Source organism: Cyanistes caeruleus, chromosome 11 (assembly GCF_971803275.1).
Source record: "Cyanistes caeruleus chromosome 11, bCyaCae1.hap1.1, whole genome shotgun sequence".
Classification (NCBI taxonomy): domain Eukaryota; kingdom Metazoa; phylum Chordata; class Aves; order Passeriformes; family Paridae; genus Cyanistes; species Cyanistes caeruleus.
The window spans coordinates 4,876,441-4,893,534 of NC_141711.1; the positions used below are offsets into that span (position 1 = coordinate 4,876,441).

General features: G+C 45.4%; 1 protein-coding gene across 7 annotated transcripts in view; it reads left to right on the forward strand.

Annotated features, from left to right (window-relative positions):
- The window catches only part of FRMD4B (FERM domain containing 4B), a 125,679-nt gene that overhangs the window by 85,256 nt on the left and 23,329 nt on the right, over window positions 1-17,094 (forward strand). For all 7 annotated transcript variants that reach the window (XM_086845228.1, XM_086845225.1, XM_086845226.1 and 4 more), the window contains 5 exons: window positions 21-43; window positions 13,497-13,580; window positions 14,759-14,824; window positions 15,865-15,922; window positions 16,816-16,902. In XM_086845228.1, the coding sequence (XP_086701354.1) occupies window positions 21-43; window positions 13,497-13,580; window positions 14,759-14,824; window positions 15,865-15,922; window positions 16,816-16,902 (318 nt within the window). The remainder of the gene's footprint in view (window positions 1-20; window positions 44-13,496; window positions 13,581-14,758; window positions 14,825-15,864; window positions 15,923-16,815; window positions 16,903-17,094) is intronic.

A 17,094-nucleotide genomic window follows, 5' to 3' on the forward strand; every position in this document is an offset into this window, starting at 1 on the left:
TCACTGTTTTTCAATTGTAGGAAGCTAAAGGGGACTATTCCAGGTAATAACATTTTCCTTTCTAATACTGGTCTGCTTGATGGATGTGTTTTTCTGTGTTGGCATTGTATTGCAAACAATCACAAATGGGGGTAAAGTCCAGCTGCGAGCAGTGCCCGAAGAAAGTGAAATGTGTTGCTGGGCTGGATAAAATCTGAGTCTGCAGGGTGAGTAATGCCTTTTGTGAGCAAGCTCTGAGTCAAAACAGCGTTTCAGGCCACCAGGCTTTGCTCCCCTCCCAAATGTGGGTGCCACAGTGGGAGAAGAGGAAAGCTCCCACGCTTCCCTGTGCTTTGCCAAACTTTTGCCAGGCAAACCATTGCCTGTGCTTCTGCAGACCTGTGTCTGGGTCCTTGTGGGTGACCTTGCCCACAGCCCAGCACATGCAGGGACGTGGGGCCATCAGCTGCCCCAGGGATCAATGAACCTCCTTCTCCTGCAGCTGCCACGGGGCCTCTCCCTCCCCACACTTGACCCAACACTTGTGTTGTGGCTGATGTGTGACCCCCTTGCTCTGCTTGAGCTGTTTAAAGCTGCATCATCAGGTCTGGCTTCCCCTCGGAGGTGCTCCTTACCCAGCTCTGATCGTGATAAGAGGCTGCAGGGAGCAGGTGGGGTCACAGCCGGACCTGCTGGAGCCACGGGGAAAGACCTTCCATTAGGAACAGCTCACTAAGCAAACAGAGATTCAGAAGATTGGCTTTGGTCACGTTAATATTTTACTACTTGCTGAGTTTCCATATGGGAGGTGTATTTTACGCTTTAGCTACAACAGCTTTGGGGAGCGTTCAGTACAGACCTGTCTGCCCAAATGCAAGTCACGTTTGACTGCCAGAGTGACTCTGCTTTCCCTCGAGGGGCAGTTGTCAAGTAAATGCCAGTGCCAGTCTCTAGACCCCTTCCCTTCAAAGGCCTGTCCATTCTCTGCCAAAGGACACGCTCTGTGGAGTCCATCAAACTTCCTCCTCCTGTTTGTTGGCATGCTGTCACACCTGCAGGGAGAAAAAGATGTCTTTGATCAGCTGGGTGGGCTGGCTGTGCAGGCCATTTCTGTTCCTGTTCATGCTGTAGACCTGCTTTGTGACCCCCAGGATACTGCTTGTTCCTGTGGTATGCTGCATTTTTCTCTAGGAAAGCCCCTTATCTTGCCTGATCCCTACAGAGATGCCCTAAGCTTGGCTCAGTTTAGGCACAGATAACCAGAAAGTCACTGCTGACTCCACAATAAGTAACTTGTTAAGCTGTAGCAACTGGTGGCACAATTGTCTTGATTCTCAAGAAGAGGGGTTAATGTTAAAAAACACCTTAGTGGTGAAAAGCTCCCTTATGTGCTTTAAACTTAACACTGCCTCCTTATCATTTGCCATAAATAGGTTTGTAAGTATGGCTTCAGGAGCCCAAGAGCTCTGTCTGTGGTTCTTTTCCACAGTTCCCTGGACACATTGCAAGGAGTGGATTGCCTGTGGTTACCTTCAGAAGTATTTAAAGAAAATTTTAGGGAAGAGCACTCCGAGTGATTTCCAAATGCAGCTCTTCCCCTAAGAGTTGCATGGAAAGAGCTGCAGCAATTGTTTCCTCTGTTCAGCTGAGCATATGTTATGCCCCCATAGCAAATGAACACAGCCAGCTGTCCCAGGCCCAGTGAGCACACCAGGAGTGAAGGAATTCCATGTCACATATCACAAGTGGTCCTTTGGGCCAGTGCTGATAAAGCACTGGCTTAATTACCAGCATATCTTAATGACAATACTGAAGGACTGGCCTCTGCTGCACAGCTTGCTGTGCTGCACAGACTGTCCCTGCAGCTGTGCTCCTGTGCAGTGGGATTTGCCTCCCTTTGCAGTGCCTTGAGTTTAGTGTGTTCTCTGCTTGCTGTCATTTGGACATTCTGCTTTGAATCACCTTCTGGAATGTGGCTCTTGCACCACCTGTGCTTCCGTGAGAATGTGCAGGTTGTTTTTTTTGATGCTGGATTAGTGCTGAATGAACGCAGGTAAATACAGGAATTGCCTGAAGTCCTGGAGATTAGCTCTGAGGGAGTGAGGATTGGCCCAGTCCAGGCCATGCTGGGGATCTCTTGCTGTCTGATTATTTACACACATCCCATAGGCAGCTTTTGCATGGGGACACATCCTGTGGTGGGGTCACCGTGGAGCGTTCCCACTGATGTCAGCTCCGTACCAGGACACGGCAGACTCCTGTGGTTCTACAGGAAACTCTTTCCCAATCCAGTGCTCAAATTCTCAGATAACACCCTGATGGGAACAGCAGCCTCCTGAGAAACACCCTCCCCTGCCCCATGCTGAGTGGGTGAGCGCATTCCTTGGAAATCTGTTTCTTTTCAGTGAGTGAACCTGACACGTGGGCGCTTGGAGAAAGTAAAAACTTTTGATTTCTACACCACAAAGGTCACTCTGGAGGGGATTTGCAGTCTGGTAGCACTGTCAGGATGGGAATACCAGGGACTTTGGGGTTTGGTCCTTGTGGGTGCTTTGCAGTAGGACCCCAAGGTGCTGAGCTGGGTTATTACAGGACAGGGGTTTCACAGAGTCATAGAACAGTTTGGGTTGGAAGGGACCTTAAAGATCATTTAGTTTGTGCCTTACTATTTGGGGAGAGACTTTATGTAAGATGAACCACCCAAGTCCCACTTGGAGAGAACTCTTTTGAAGATATCTTTAAAAAAACTTAAGTGCAGGCGTCAGAATTGCACCACATATCACCACAGAATTACATCAGCATATCCTGATTTGGACAGCTCTGGATTGTCCAAGGCTGCCTGGACTGGCTGTGGGGCACAGGAGGAATGAGGAGCAGAGGTGGCAGCAGACCAGGGCAGGTGTAGCTCACCATTTCCTTTTCCTGTTTACCTAAATGGTGATCCCAGCCAAGAGAACTCCCTGCTGTGTGTGATGCAGAGGATGTCACGGCATGCTCAGTGAGCTATCCCTGTCCCTGCTGCCTGGGATGGTGGCAGGGCTGGGCAGAGCAGGACAGTCCTGCAGCTCTGCTGTCCCCAGGGATGCTGCAGGTTCCTGCCCCTCTGCCTTCCCGTGCAGCGCTGGGCACGCATTGCTCAAGAGAAAGGATGTAACGCTGCCTCGTGTTTGCATTTCACGACTCATCCATGGCTTCCAGTTGACTGCTCCTCTGTTTAAGCTGAGTTCCCAGCACTTTTTACCCAGCTCCTGCAATAGGAACCCCAAGCAAGCATTAGTCATTGATTGGAGTTTTGAAACTCTGCGTGAGTTAATTGCGTTTCTCCACACTCTTATTAGCAAATGAAACAAAAATCTGCAAGGCTTGTTTTATGAAATCTTGGTTTTTAAACTCTATGCAAAGGTTTTAGAAAGAAAGTGTGATTCAAATTGCAGCTTCTGGCATGGCTCGGTTTTGGGGGAAAAAAGTACGTATTCTGTTTATTTTAGGGATTTTATTTGAATTTTAAAGAAACAATGTTTTGGCAGTCTGTTAATTATTCATCTTGTAAATATGCAACATACAAAGTCTGGCCTCCTCGGGAAATAAATGATTTAGCTGTATTTAGTTGACAAATTAAGCATCTGCCCTCAAAAATGCTGTAAAATATTATATACTTTTATTTTCCTTTTTATCTTGATGAGAGAGACAGTTTATAACAGAGAAGTCCTAAATGCTGTCCTGGCATTGGAAAAATGTTTATCAAAATCAGATTAGCTACAGGGACTATATAAGGAAAGTAACTTGGGGAAAAAAAAAAAAAAAAAAAGTTTATTTTCTGACTGATAATCTTGGACTGTATTTTCCCCAGTACCATTTCCAGGACCCAGCCATGCTCCCTGGAAGTTAATTAAATTGCTGGAGGAGGGCTTCTATTTTCTTTAAATAGCTGACGCATTCGTTTTTGATTCTGGCCTGTGGGCTGCAAAGATAACTCCCGACTGGTATAACATAACACAGACAAAATAATGAATTCCTGATAGCTGACATGTGCAAGGCACCGGGGTTTATCGTTATGGGCGTGATAAAGGCAGTTTGTAAAAGGGAAAGGTTTGGGTGAGAGATAGCCCTGCAACTGAGGCTGTGGAGTAATTGGTTCAAAAACCCCTGAATTTTAAAATTCTACTTAGAAAAAAGTGAAGGTCTTGATCAAGGAGCAGAAAGTAGTATTAACAATTTGCTCTTAATTAAAAGCGAGTGCTCAGAGTGAGATTTTTGGGTGGTGTTTCGTTGGGAAGCTGAATATTTTGCCAGGCAAACTGGAAGATCATTTGGTAGAAAAGAATGTGGGAAAGATAAAGGCAGTGCTAGAAAATAGCTGTTGGAAAGAAGTTAATAATTGTCTGATAGCAAAGCACCTGCTCACTCCACCGCTAACCCCAAGATTAAGGTACCCTCAGGAACAAGACACACCTCAGGTCTGTTGGAGGTGGCTTGTCCAGCCTGTTTCTGGGAATTTTGCCAGGTTCATGTGACCAAATTCCAGGTGTGGCCACACCCAGGACTGGGGTTGGAGCAGGAAGAAAAATTCGGGGATGAGTTACGAGGGGGGACATCTCATTTGGCAGCCAGAGACCGGAGCCCAGTGTGGACCCTGTTGCAGCCCCAAGTGTTTCCTCACACCCGTCAGTGGGTGATAGAAAAGGGCTGGTGGTTCACTAGAGGATTCACTCTCAGAATCCATCTGGTGCCTGTAGCAGCACTGTAGTTTCCTTTCTGATGTTCTTTTCCATGCAAGTGCACTTTTTAAATGCCCATGCACTGACACCCTCAGCCTTTTTCCAGGCTCCCCAGCTCCCCGTGGGCTGTGTCTGCCTGGCTGTAAATCAGTGCTCAGCACTGGCGCTGCCTTGTGCCCCTTGTGCTCCTGGCCCTTGTTTGCCAAGTGACTCATTGTGTGCTTTGCCTCTCAGCTCTGACTCCCAGCACTTTTTCTCTAAATACCTGGTAAGGCACTGGCTCTGAACCATTAACTCTCTCTGGGTCAAACCCAGCAGCCTGCTTTCCTCAGCACCCTCTTTTCAATAAGCAGCTAATTTAGTACAAGATGAGCAAAGGTCTGCCTACTCAGAGCCTGTTAGGGGGTTGAGGAGGTTGATTATTTATTTTGCTTTATTTGGGAACATCTGATGAACCAAGGTAGTAAGTAAGCAAGTTTAGGGCAAGTCCTGTTTCATATCTATTTCATACAATGATGATGATTGCCCTATTGACAGACATCAGATACCCGCTCTCCTGTGAGCTTAATTGAATTTTATACCCTTTTCAAAGGAAGCTGGTTGAAGACTGCAGTAATTTTTCTCTAGCAGGGTGAAAGTTTTTCTGTCCTTGGTGGATTCCTGCAGGTTTGCCATGAGGAACAGGAGCTCTGAGGGAAGGCAGCAGGCAGAGGGGAGCCAGGCAAGGCACTGCTGAGCTCCATCTCCCTGAGCACTGAGGCAGCAATGGGGAGATGAAAACATTGCTTTCTCCTGGTATTTTATTTTTCATGTAAACCAGGTGCAAATACAAAGAAAAAGTACTTAAGATGCCATTTCTTGGATGGACTTTTCATAGCAACGGGGTTTTTTCCACTGGTGCTGCTTGTAGATTCATCCAGTTCATGGCAGACTAAAGCATGTACAGTCTGCAATGATGTAATTGTAATGTTTTTTTACAATTTCCTATTTTAAAGCAGTTCTGTAAGGACTCTCAAGGAATTGGTATAGAATGCTTATTATGTAGCAGATTAATTAGGTGGAAGCGCTGTGGGTGGAAATGAGCAAAAAGGATTAGATGAAGAGAGGAAAAAAAAAGGATGTTTGCAGTAATTTAATAACCTGATCTCATGGGATTTCCTACTTGTATATAGCACTGGAACTCTTAATATTCACACATAATTATGGCAGTTTAGTAAGGAACAGTAATTTTTAGATTTCATATGCATGATGTTTGTGCAGTTTCCAGAGGGGCAGAAAAGGGGTTATTGTGTTTTGTCCTCTTCAATAGTCCCTCCACAGTACTTTTCTTTGTTTCTTCTTTTTTTTTTTTTTTTTTTTTTTTTTTAATTATTTTTAACTCAGAGAGGAGAGCTAGAGTGGGTACAACCTAGAGAGGTCTCTTTTGTGTGCTCTGCATCCAAAACAGATGAGTGACAAGGCAAGCAAGGTGCCAGGAAATTCAACATCCCCCAACTTGTCTCCCATGCAGGGGAGAAGCTGTCACATGGGGTAGCATCATGACATCCACAGCCATAGGTAAAAGATGCTTTCCCCTTGTCCCTAGAAATTCCCTTAAGTACAGGTTCACTATTAAAACACGTGAGCTTTTCCTGTTATAAAAATCACATTTCATGGTTTTGCATTGGAATGTAATCCCCATCCTTTTGTCAAATATCTGAAAAACTTCGTCAGGTCCACAGGGATTTTTTCCAGTCTTGCACCCTCAGCTGTGAGCAGGAGTTTGGGCTCTGGTCTGATTCCTAACAACATCCTCACTCTAGAAAAGCAGAAGTAAATCTTTTGCTTTTCCTTCCCATGGTGGCTGAGATCTATCACGTGAGGTGTGTTTTGTGCTTTGAGGAAATGGAACGACAGCTTTTCAACCTCAGCTTTTTTGCTTTTGCAGATTTGTCAGGTCTTTATCATTATTTGGACACTTTATTTTTCTTGTGGTTCCATGTATCTCTGTATCAGCCAGGCTGTGATAACAAGCTTTAAACTTTGCTACTGTACTCAGACATGCTAAAACCCCACAACTAATATGGCTAAGCTGACCTTTGTGTGAACAGGAAGAAAGTGTGAATGTTAGAAATAACAGTCTGTTGTTGGGATCCTTCAAGCGTTGTATCAGCTGTGAATATCCATCTTTTGCTTGGCAGTAAATCCCCAGGTAAAGCAGAGCCATTCTGCTTTTGTCTGGTCTGTTAGGGGAGCACTGCTAACATGTGCTGTGGGTGTGACCAAGCAGCTCTTTAAACATGGACACATCATAGCAGGTCTGTGGGGTGGGATCCACCACCCCATTGTAAGTGGTAGGTCCAGGGACCAAAAGGGCTTGTCTTCAGAATATTCATAATTCAAGAGCTGTAGAAGAAGACCTGAGGATTTAGAGCAGCTCCAGGTTGCAGATTTTCTCTAGCCATGGAGAGCTGCTTCCTTGACACCCTGTTCCTTGTCTGCCAAGTGGAAGCTGTAGCATTGCCCCATCTCCCAAGGTGGCTGTGGGAGCAGCTCGTGCTCCCATTTGTCTGCTCACCATGTCCTGATACAGAGAGGTGTGCGCATACAGCTGAGGGAGAAATGTTGCATTTTCCTTGGTGTTCATGGACGTTTTCCAAAAGACAATGTATGGGGTCACCAAACCCTGGCAGAGCAGTGGGTCCTGATGTCCTGCCCAAGAGCTGGACAGTGCTTGAGAAGTAGAAAAATTTGGCTCAGGGAACAGGGCTGGAGCTGAAGGTCAGGCCTGGGAGTCGAAGGCTCTGGTCCAGGTGTGGGGAATGGTCATCCAGTCCCAGCCACACTTTCTGTTTGGTGCAGGTCCCCCCTGAGCTGTGAAACTAAAGTTGTTGCAGCTGCACAAGGTGGGAACTTCAGCATAGCCACAGCCTAAATGTCCAACAAGCTGGGGTTGAAAAAGCCACCTACACTGCTTATCAGGGTCCTTTTCACAGAGGGGGTTGGAAGGCTCTTAAATGCCCCTTCAGATGCCTCTCTGAGCAGGCGGCTGCTATCTGGTGTTCAAGTGGCAGCCTCTGCAGCCCTGCCCTGGGCAAAGCTCCCGCTGGCTGCGGGGAAAGTCGGGCTCCGGTGGTCCTGTACCAATGGGAGCCCCTTGTTCATGGCCTCTCCACATCCTGGGCTCCCTTCAATAGAAAAATAACTTTCTTGAGTGTGCCATCAGACCATAAACTGAAAGGTTGGGAAATGATGGGAAACGTCTGGCGTTTGTCACAAAAGAGGATTTGTCGGAGGGCACATTTCAAAATCCTGCTGCCAAGATCCTGCTGCTCTGGCATACTCAAAAGCTGCTAAATCCATTGTCTCTCCCTGTACCTCTCCTGCCCTCTCTCTTCCTTCCCCCACTTTTTCCTCCTGCACTTTTAACCCTGCTCCATTTTTCCCCTCCACTGCCTCACTGCTTGCTCCTCACACCTGTTTCTCCTCGTGGTGCCTCAAAGGGCACAGCAGCCTCCACGGGAGCCTGAGGTTGCCATGCTCTGCCCTTCCATTTATTTTACAGCAAGCCCAGAGCCTACAGAACAGTCACCTGTTGCTGGAGCAGCCCAGCTGCAATGGGATGATCCACGTTGCTGGTTCTCATCTAGGAGTGTGAGACATGGGAGCATTTTGGAGACCCTGGTGATGTTTCCCTGAGTCTGGTCACTTGAGAAAGTCACTTGGGGACCAGGCTGGGGTGTGGGCAGCAGCACAGGATGTTCTGGTACAATTTGGTACAAAGGAATCTGGTGGTCATTCTAAAGAAATAGGGCTGTTACTGGCATCAGCTGAATAATCTGGCCCTCTGAAACCCTTGGTTGTTAAGCTTTCAAGCATCTGCTCTAATTGTGTGCTGTGTTCTGGAGTATTTATTTTGTGAGCTCTAAATATCTTTTTATTCAGAGCATGAGGTGACAAATCCTAATAGAAATATTTTGAATCATCTTCATGATGTCGGGTAATAGTGTATTATCCTTTTGCTGTGCAGCTTTTTATTTCCTTGATTATCATATATAATTCTCAAATTTGCTGATATTTAGGTGCCCATGAAATAACTTTCAGGTTTATTTTGAGAGACTGATTGACATTTTCTAAGACAAGGCTACTCTAAGTTCTACCTGTGCTATGCCTAAAATTCATTTCAAGAATTAACTGAACATAAGATAATGACATTAACATAAGATAATGATGTTCAGGAGAGCACAGCAGTGACTTATTCCATTGATCCTGTGGCAACACAAGAGAAAGTATTTGTGTGAGGTCAAGAGGCTCCAATAATAGAGGAAAGCTGCTATACAGAGCACTTTCCCTGGAGATAAATTTTCACCTTATAACATGTTATAACCACAATTCTGCAGAGGCAGACACACCTGGCCTTGCTTTAGTCAGTTAAGAGCTGTCTGAAGTCCTGTGCTCATCGAGTTGTTAAGATTTACAAAGAATCTGTGGGCTGATAAGCTTCTATGCTGTAGTCCAACGTATGGCTTTTGCTGCTGGGTGTGCCACTTGCTCTTCATGTTTTCTTAATCTCATTAACCACATCTTACTCCATCTAAGCTTTTGCAGTTAGCAAGGGGCATAAGCTGGTTTTTGACAGTGGGTGCAGGGAAACGCCAGGGAACCTATTGATAAATGGTCCTAATTATCACAGTTCTGTAAATCTTTGCCTGGCAGGGAGTGTTGTATCATTCCATTACAAGCTGTCAGGATGTACTTTCTGGGGGTATAAATATGTAACTCCTTTTCAGTTTTCAGTAACGTGCTCTAGGCAGAGCATGCCATGATGGCCTGGCGTGGTTCCTTCATGGATTTCTGGTGGGGGTTTTAGCAAGATGCCTAAAATTTCACTGTCACCTCAGCAGGTTGGAGAAAGCTCATGAGACTGGTCCTGTTTTGCTGCTGGGGATAGCTTCAAGGGGGAAGTCCTATTGGTAGTATGGTACATGATTAAAATATGGTTACTGGTTATTTTAGAGTCAAGCTCCTTTCCTCTCCATAGAGCTAGCACTGACGAGCAGGGCGTGCTGGGGACAGCATCTTGCCCAATGTTTGATCATGTTGGGACAGAATTAATTATGGGCAGTACCAGGAGAGCAAGTTGAGGTTCGGTGTGAGGAGGCTCTGATGCAGATTTTTATTATTTCCATTTGCATTGCCCAGACCTGATTCAAGTTCTGCCTTGTATCTGCCAGAGAGAAAACTCCTGTTTAGAGGGTGGAATAGGAAGGAAAGGGTCTGTCTGCCTCTTTTGTTTAATTCTTCTCCGTAGTGGAAAAATAGTTGAGATGAGAGTTTCCTATATTCTCCTCCTGGGGAATAAACAAACCTTTTGCCAAAAAATGTTCAGTCCCATTGACTCTGGGCAGTTTATGTATTGAAATGATGCCAAAAACCACCAGTCCAGAAACCCCCTCCATAGCAGGGGTCAGATTAAATTCAAGCTGGGCCTCCCCATCCCGACAGCCACGTCCTCCTCCTGGTGGGAACCCACCATGGACGTGCCAGATACAGCACTGGGTGTTTGGCTGGCAGATAATGGGGATGGTGGGACATCTGGAGCCAGGGCTGGCTGCCCTGGGATTGCTGTATCGTCTCGTGGTCCTCGTGAAACCAAACAGGAACAGGTCATAATTCAAACCAGCGCTCCTGCTATCAGGAGTTGTCACCTCTGGGGAGCGGCTGGGTCTCAGAGGGCTTGGGAAAGTGATCCTGAAGGTCAAGGAGAGACTTGCTTGGTGCAGATGAAGTGATAATGGACTCTGTGGAAGGAGGGGGAGGACCATTTGAGGCTTTTATTATCCCTGAAGCCGTGAATCATCCAAAACACTAATCCTGGGGCGTGCAGTCAGCAGATCCAGGCTGCTGCGTGCCAGCCTGCACTGTCTGAAGGCATCAAGGAGCTGTGCCCTGTCTCTCCCAGGTCTTTTACATTTTTCTAGGATTGTTTCATGCTTGATCTTACAATTATGCAGCAGGGGAAAAAAAAATCCTCATCTTGTTTCACAGGGAGTTTCAGGCCTTATAAGTCCATTTTGATGGACTTCTCCCAGTGCATGTGGATGGCGTCTGAATCTCGGGGTGTGAGGTTGGGTCCTGTCAGGAAGACGAGTCCCAGGGGCCAATTTCGCCTCATAAAATCAGTGTATTCTGCTATTGCAAGAAATGGGATGGGTTTGTAGGTTGGCAGAAGAAGAGAGAAGGCCCAGCGCTGCTGTAAATGGTCACAGCTCCGTGGCCTCTGCTTGCTGACAGTCTGCAGCAGGGCTGTGGTTCTGGGTCAGTGCTGCAGGGACGTGTCCCCTGCCATGGCACAGACGTGGTGACAGCCCTTTGATCACTGTGTGTCCCAGCTCAGAGCCCACAGGCCCTGCTCGGAGGAGGGTTTGCTGGCTGGCCCTCAAAATTTATATTCAGCGGTAGACATTTTCATATTGATGAGCTGCAACTCATCACTCAAGCTTAACTAGCACCCTTGCTTTGGCATTGATGAGGATAAAGTTGCTACACAGCCAGATCTAGAGAGGTGAGGGGCCAAAAAACTGGAGGGGAATGCGAGCAGCGCTGCTGAAGGCCGTAAATGTTGCAGAAGGTGGCGTTTCTGAGCATGGGAGCCAGAATTTGTGGCATTTCTGCAGACTCTCGTGTATGGGGAGGCTCCTGGCCCTGGAATGGCTGGGGAAGGAGAGTTTGGGAGCTCTCCACCCGTGTGTAGTGGTGACAGCTGGGTGTCAGCTGTCCCCTGTGCCTGCTCAGCCCTGGCCTCACAATGTCAGCCTCCTTGCCTCAGCCCTTACAACCAGCTTTCTAAATAGGGGTTTAATGACCACCCATTGAACCTCTGATTATGAATACAGCGGGGCTGAGAGAACCTACATTTACAGAAACAGCCCTTTTGTTTGGTAAAAATGAGCTATTTTGTTAGTACTTCCTTCCAAAACCTCTCCTACTTCACTCTTGTTCCCTGCCAATTCTGCCTGCTACAGCAGCCATTGCAGTGATGAGTCAGGTTTAAAAATAGGAGGAAAATTGTGTTTTAGCAATCAATTATCCTGTGAGTCTATGACTGAAGTTGGACAGGACCTTAGGAGGTCATCCAGCCAAGCCCTCCAGCTCCAAAAGAGAGTTCAGGCCAGGTTGCTCAGGGCTTGGCATTTTTGGTTTGGGGTTTTCTTGGTGGGTTGTTTTGTTGGTATTTTTGGGGTGGGTTTTTTTGTTGGTTGAGTTTTTTGTTTTGTTTTTGTTGTTTTTTGGTTTCTTGTTTTTTTGTTCTTTGCTCTGGTTTCTGAGACCTCAGAAGAGCGTGCTCTGTGTCTGCATTTCCATGTGACCCTACAAACCCCTGGTAACCTACCTTCACTCTGCAAGCTGAGATGTCCTGCAGCCTTTTGATCCCATCAAAATGGGCCTGTAAAAGGGTGAATAAAACTCAGCTTTTGTGAGCACTGGCTTTATTTGAGTGCTGGAAGGAAAGATCCTGATTTTCTACCCAGCTGTCCCCGTTTGTGGCACTTGAGTTCTGGCCAGCTTGCAAAGAAAAATGGATATTCCTGGCAGAAGAGTGCAGCAACCAGCACTCCTCGGTGCTAATTGACCCCTTCTTGGCAGCTTCATCAAAGACTCTGAAGAATAAATAGGCTGTTGATTGAACTGTTTCCTCGTCCCCAGAGGTGGTCCCCCTTACTCAGGGCTGGGGAAGAGCCTTGCAGAGCCATTAGCCCTTTCTCCCAAGGAACAAAAAAAACACTTTCATCTCCTGTGCTTTCCATGTGGCATCAGGGAGATGGAATCATGGGGTGGGGGGTGTTGCTGTGCCCCCTCCATGTGCAGGGCTCCATCCAGAGTGCAAGAATCCGCTCTGGGGATGGGCAGAATCTGGAATTTGACAAAGCAAAGGGGGACATTGCTCTGGTGAGAGCTCTAATAGCTCAGTCTGATGAGAAGAGAGGTTGGGAGCAGAAAAACGCCTTCAAGGAAAGCCTGGACAAAGTTGAGGCAGATGCTGATGGACGTGCCTGGTGCATTCTTTGCATAGAGAAGTCGTGTTGGTGCTTGCTGGCGCTGCTGCGAAGGCACGCAGAAATCCTGCCGAAATGGGGCGTGAAGGTTTCAGCTGATTAATTAATGGACCGTGTGAGGAGAAAATATGAACCATTTTACTAATGCCTGTAAATAGGTTTTAAAAGATTCTGCCGGGGTTTTGTCATGACAAATTGCATTCACATACTTCAAACCCCCCCCTGTATTTCATTTCAGGTTGGGCCTAGAGTCCAGAATATTTGAACTTTCTATACAATGGGCAGTCCAGGAGAACTATTTCACTGTTTTCACTGAAAATATTTTAAAGCATATGAACTGAAACCCTCTGTTTTGAATCAGAGCACCGATAAACTTCTGAGATTTAACAAATACCGCACTGCTTCATGAGGTGTATTGTAAAGACAGACCAAACCTAAGGACAGCAAGACTTACTTTTGGGCAGAGGCTTTCCTGCAGCTGTTTCAGGGCTCATTCTGCACTCAGCAAATAGAGTGAGGGTGTGCAAAATAAATATTGATACGGTGGTGGCCTGAGCATCACGTGTGTGTATAATGAGCCTGCATGACACCATATCCATCACTGTCATGTGAGAGGGCCTCTAGAGTTACGTTGCCATGACAGCCTGACATGGGGCAACACGCCACGTTTGTGAGTAGCAAATACAGCCCTTCCTTCTGCCCAAATTAATGAGTCCATCTCTGATTCACTAGCACTGACTCTGGGCCATTTTTGCTTTTTCAGTGATGAGAACACTAGAAAAGACTTGAAGACGCTGCCCGTCTTTCCTACGAAGACGCTGCAGGAGCATCCATCACTTGCTTACTGGTGAGCTGTTTAATTTAAAATGCAAAGCATTGCTATGAATGACAACAAGAAGATCATTTTTAAGCAGTTTGCAAACTCTTCTGAAAGTTTTCAGCCTAGGACATGGAGTTAATTGCTCATGTTCAAGCATTTCCAGTTTTTAAGAGATAATAAATTATGCAAGATCTGATGCAAATTCCTCCTTGAAAGTTTGCTCAAATTTAATTGCTGGATCAGAGAATGTGGGGACCCTGCAATAGAAGGAGCTGAAGTCTGAAATCCAGCCAAACCTGGGTTTGCAGAGAGCACCTCAGTCTTCATCTGTCACACAGTGGAGCCTTTGTGGTGGGCTGACCTTTGCTGGCTGCCAGCTGCCCACCCAGCTCCTCTCGACAGGACAGGAGAAGAAAATAATCTAGAAAGGCTGGAAAGACAGTTCCAGTTCTGGGGGTTTGAATTTGCTGTAAAGGAACACAGCATTTAGGATGAATCAGTGATATTGTTTCTTTGGAATTTATGCCCTTTGTGCAAATTCAACTCCCTCATTTGTTTTGGTTTTTTCAGCTTGATGCGTACGTGATGGATTTTCAAGTATACCATGCTTGCTTATGATTTGTTTGTCTCTGAATGAATACTGCTGGGTTTTTCTTTGCTTTCAAGTGTCTGACACAGAAATGCATATTTTATTTCACATTCCTCCAAAAGAAAATGTTGAAATATGTAACAGGAAAAATGCAAAAAGGTCATTGCTGACAAATGTGTGGTTTTTTTCACCTATGAAATGTCAGGGGGGAAAGAAAATACAGGGGAATGAAAACAGCTCTGGTTAAACTTCTTCTGTCTTACATATGGAGCATTAACCAGCCTTTGAAATTTGGGTCCTTTAGAAGGTTAAGATGAATTTACACAATTAGCACCATTCTTCTGCAGCAGCATCTGCAGCAGAACAGGCTGATCCGAAACGGTTCGTTAATTAGTCTGGAAGGCAGGATGCGATGGTGGGGATCAGCCAGGCAGCTCCACGCTGCCTAATGAAGGGTGGGAAAGAAAGCAGCAAGAACCAGAATGTAAACTAGAGCAAGAAACATGCAGAGGGACCCTTCTCTGCATGCTGAGCAGGTGGCTGAGCTTCGACAGATGCTGTCACACATGAACAAAGTCACTGAGCCTCTAAATTGGGTTTTGTGCTTGGTTTGCAGTGAGGACAGAGTAATTGAGCATTATACACAAATTAAAGGTCTGACCAGAGGACAAGCCATTGTTCAGTGAGTATGACACTTGTTAATTTGTGAATATGGTATTTTTACTTTTCTCCTGTTATTTTTTGTTGGGAAGTAGCAAGGCAGACTGTTTGGGTCATTATTGCCTGCAAACGATGCAATTTGTATCTGTCAGATTCTCTTTTTATTGAATTACATTGCAAAGTGGAATTATTTGAAGTCTCACATTTCACAGGCTTGCAGTTCAGTATTTGTGTAGTCATTTGGGTACCTCAAATACAAAATAAATTGTTTGGATCTTACTTTATTGGAAAATTCTTCTCCATACTTTGCCATCCATTAATTTTCACTCCAAACCCTTAAGGGTGCATTTTGCCCAACGTTCTGTAAGACATTCTGAAATGTTTAGAATTTGGCTTTCAAAGCATCAAAGTCTTCCAAGCTGCCCACTGAGCCTGTGGAATTGTATTTTTCATTTACCATTAATATTTACTGTTCTTCCTACAAGCAGATGCAGTGGGATATGTTACGAGATGTTTGAGATGATGCACAGTGCAGACTCCTCACAGTTTTTCTCACATACCTCAGTGCCTGTAAATCTGTCTCAATAATCTGTGGTCTTTTTTCAGTAGGAACAAGGGAGAAATGGTCTGTTCAGTGGTTTTCTGAATTGCCTCATGAAACAGTTGTACAATGGCATAAACACATTCATTTGGAGCCTATCCTTTGTAACCAGAGCTCCATAATGGAATAATTATAGGCAAGTCTTTACTGCCAGTGCTTCCCAAAAGGCTCACATGTTCAGTTCAGAATTTTTGCTTTCAGTTCTGTGATTTTCTGATAAGAGATTGAATGTTTTGTTGTATGATAGATTTTCCTTTTGCTTTAGCTGGGCCAAAATACCCCATCTTTCCCCAAGCCAAGATGATAAGTTTTTTTTGAAAACATAGGCCTTCAATTATTAAGGCCTTCAAAATATGCAAATGATAAATGACGTGTCCTGGATGTATGTGTGAAAAAAATATGTTAATAGATATTACTCCCTCCAGAGAAAATCATCTGATATGCTATAAATCTGTCTGCAGGTACATGAAAGTGGTAGAAGCTTTGCCAACATATGGAGTTCATTACTATGGAGTAAAGGTCAGTAACTGCCTATAGATAATGTGATTGCTGAGCTTATTACGTGGGATTGCATTCCTAAAGGAGCAGTTGGATGATTCAGTGCCCTTCTATCAGTATGAAACCCCACATTTTTCAACCTGTGTAATTTTTCCCCATTCAGTGTACTTTAAAAATTGTTTCCAGAAAGCAGAAAGGAATCTTTGTAAAACCTTATGTAATCCTATCAGGAGCTAAATTCCTATCATCTTAATTAAACTGGATATCACTTCTAGACCTAAAGCAGTCAATAGTTTCCCCAGAGACGTTAATCAAGGTTAGAAAAATAAAATGTGGAAAAGACTCCTAAGTGGCAGTTGATTAGTGGTGCATTGTTGGAGCGGGGAAATGCTGAGAAATACTTTTGGAGAGTGATGGAAATGCACCATTTATTCCCATTTGTAGAGCAGAGCCGGGGCCAAAGTGTTTTATGCCGAAGAGCTCAGCAGAGATGATGTCTCCTTACTTTTGAGTCATGGCCATTACTGTGGTACCTGAGAAACTGATGTTTTGTGCTGGTGTTTCCTCCTGTGGCTGTCCATGCCTGAATTTAGTCATTGGCCACAGTTTTTTTCTGTCCCCTGTCCTTTCCCCTCACAGCCACTCCTCCAGCCAGTGACACCCCGTTGTTTCAGCAGCACTGTTGCTTTTCTGCCCACCTTGCACAGCCACCACCTGGTTTTGTGCCTCTGCCTCAGAAGGCAGAGGGAGAAAGTTTCCATGTTCACCCCAGCAATCCACTTCACCTCAATTTGTTTGCCAGAAAATCTTTGTTCTGTGCCTACCTGTACCTGTCACAGAGTGAAAAGGGCTGTAATCTTGGAATTTCCTAATTCTTAAGTAGCTCTTGATTGACGTAGACATCCATTTTTCAGGATAAACAAGGAATCCCGTGGTGGCTTGGAATAAGTTACAAAGGAATTGGCCAGTACGACTTACAAGACAAAGTTAAGCCCAGAAAAGTAAGTTCTTTTGCATCTGATTTTTTTGTGGGAGGAACATGGTATGGTGTTGCATGTCAGAATATACTCTTAAACTGTTGCTTATTAGACTGGTGGGCAAAAGACCAAAGGCTGTGGAGGCAGAAGGAGATTTCTGCTGACACTGAGGTAGTAAATCTCTCCCTCTCCTAGATGGTGGAAACTCCCCTTGGG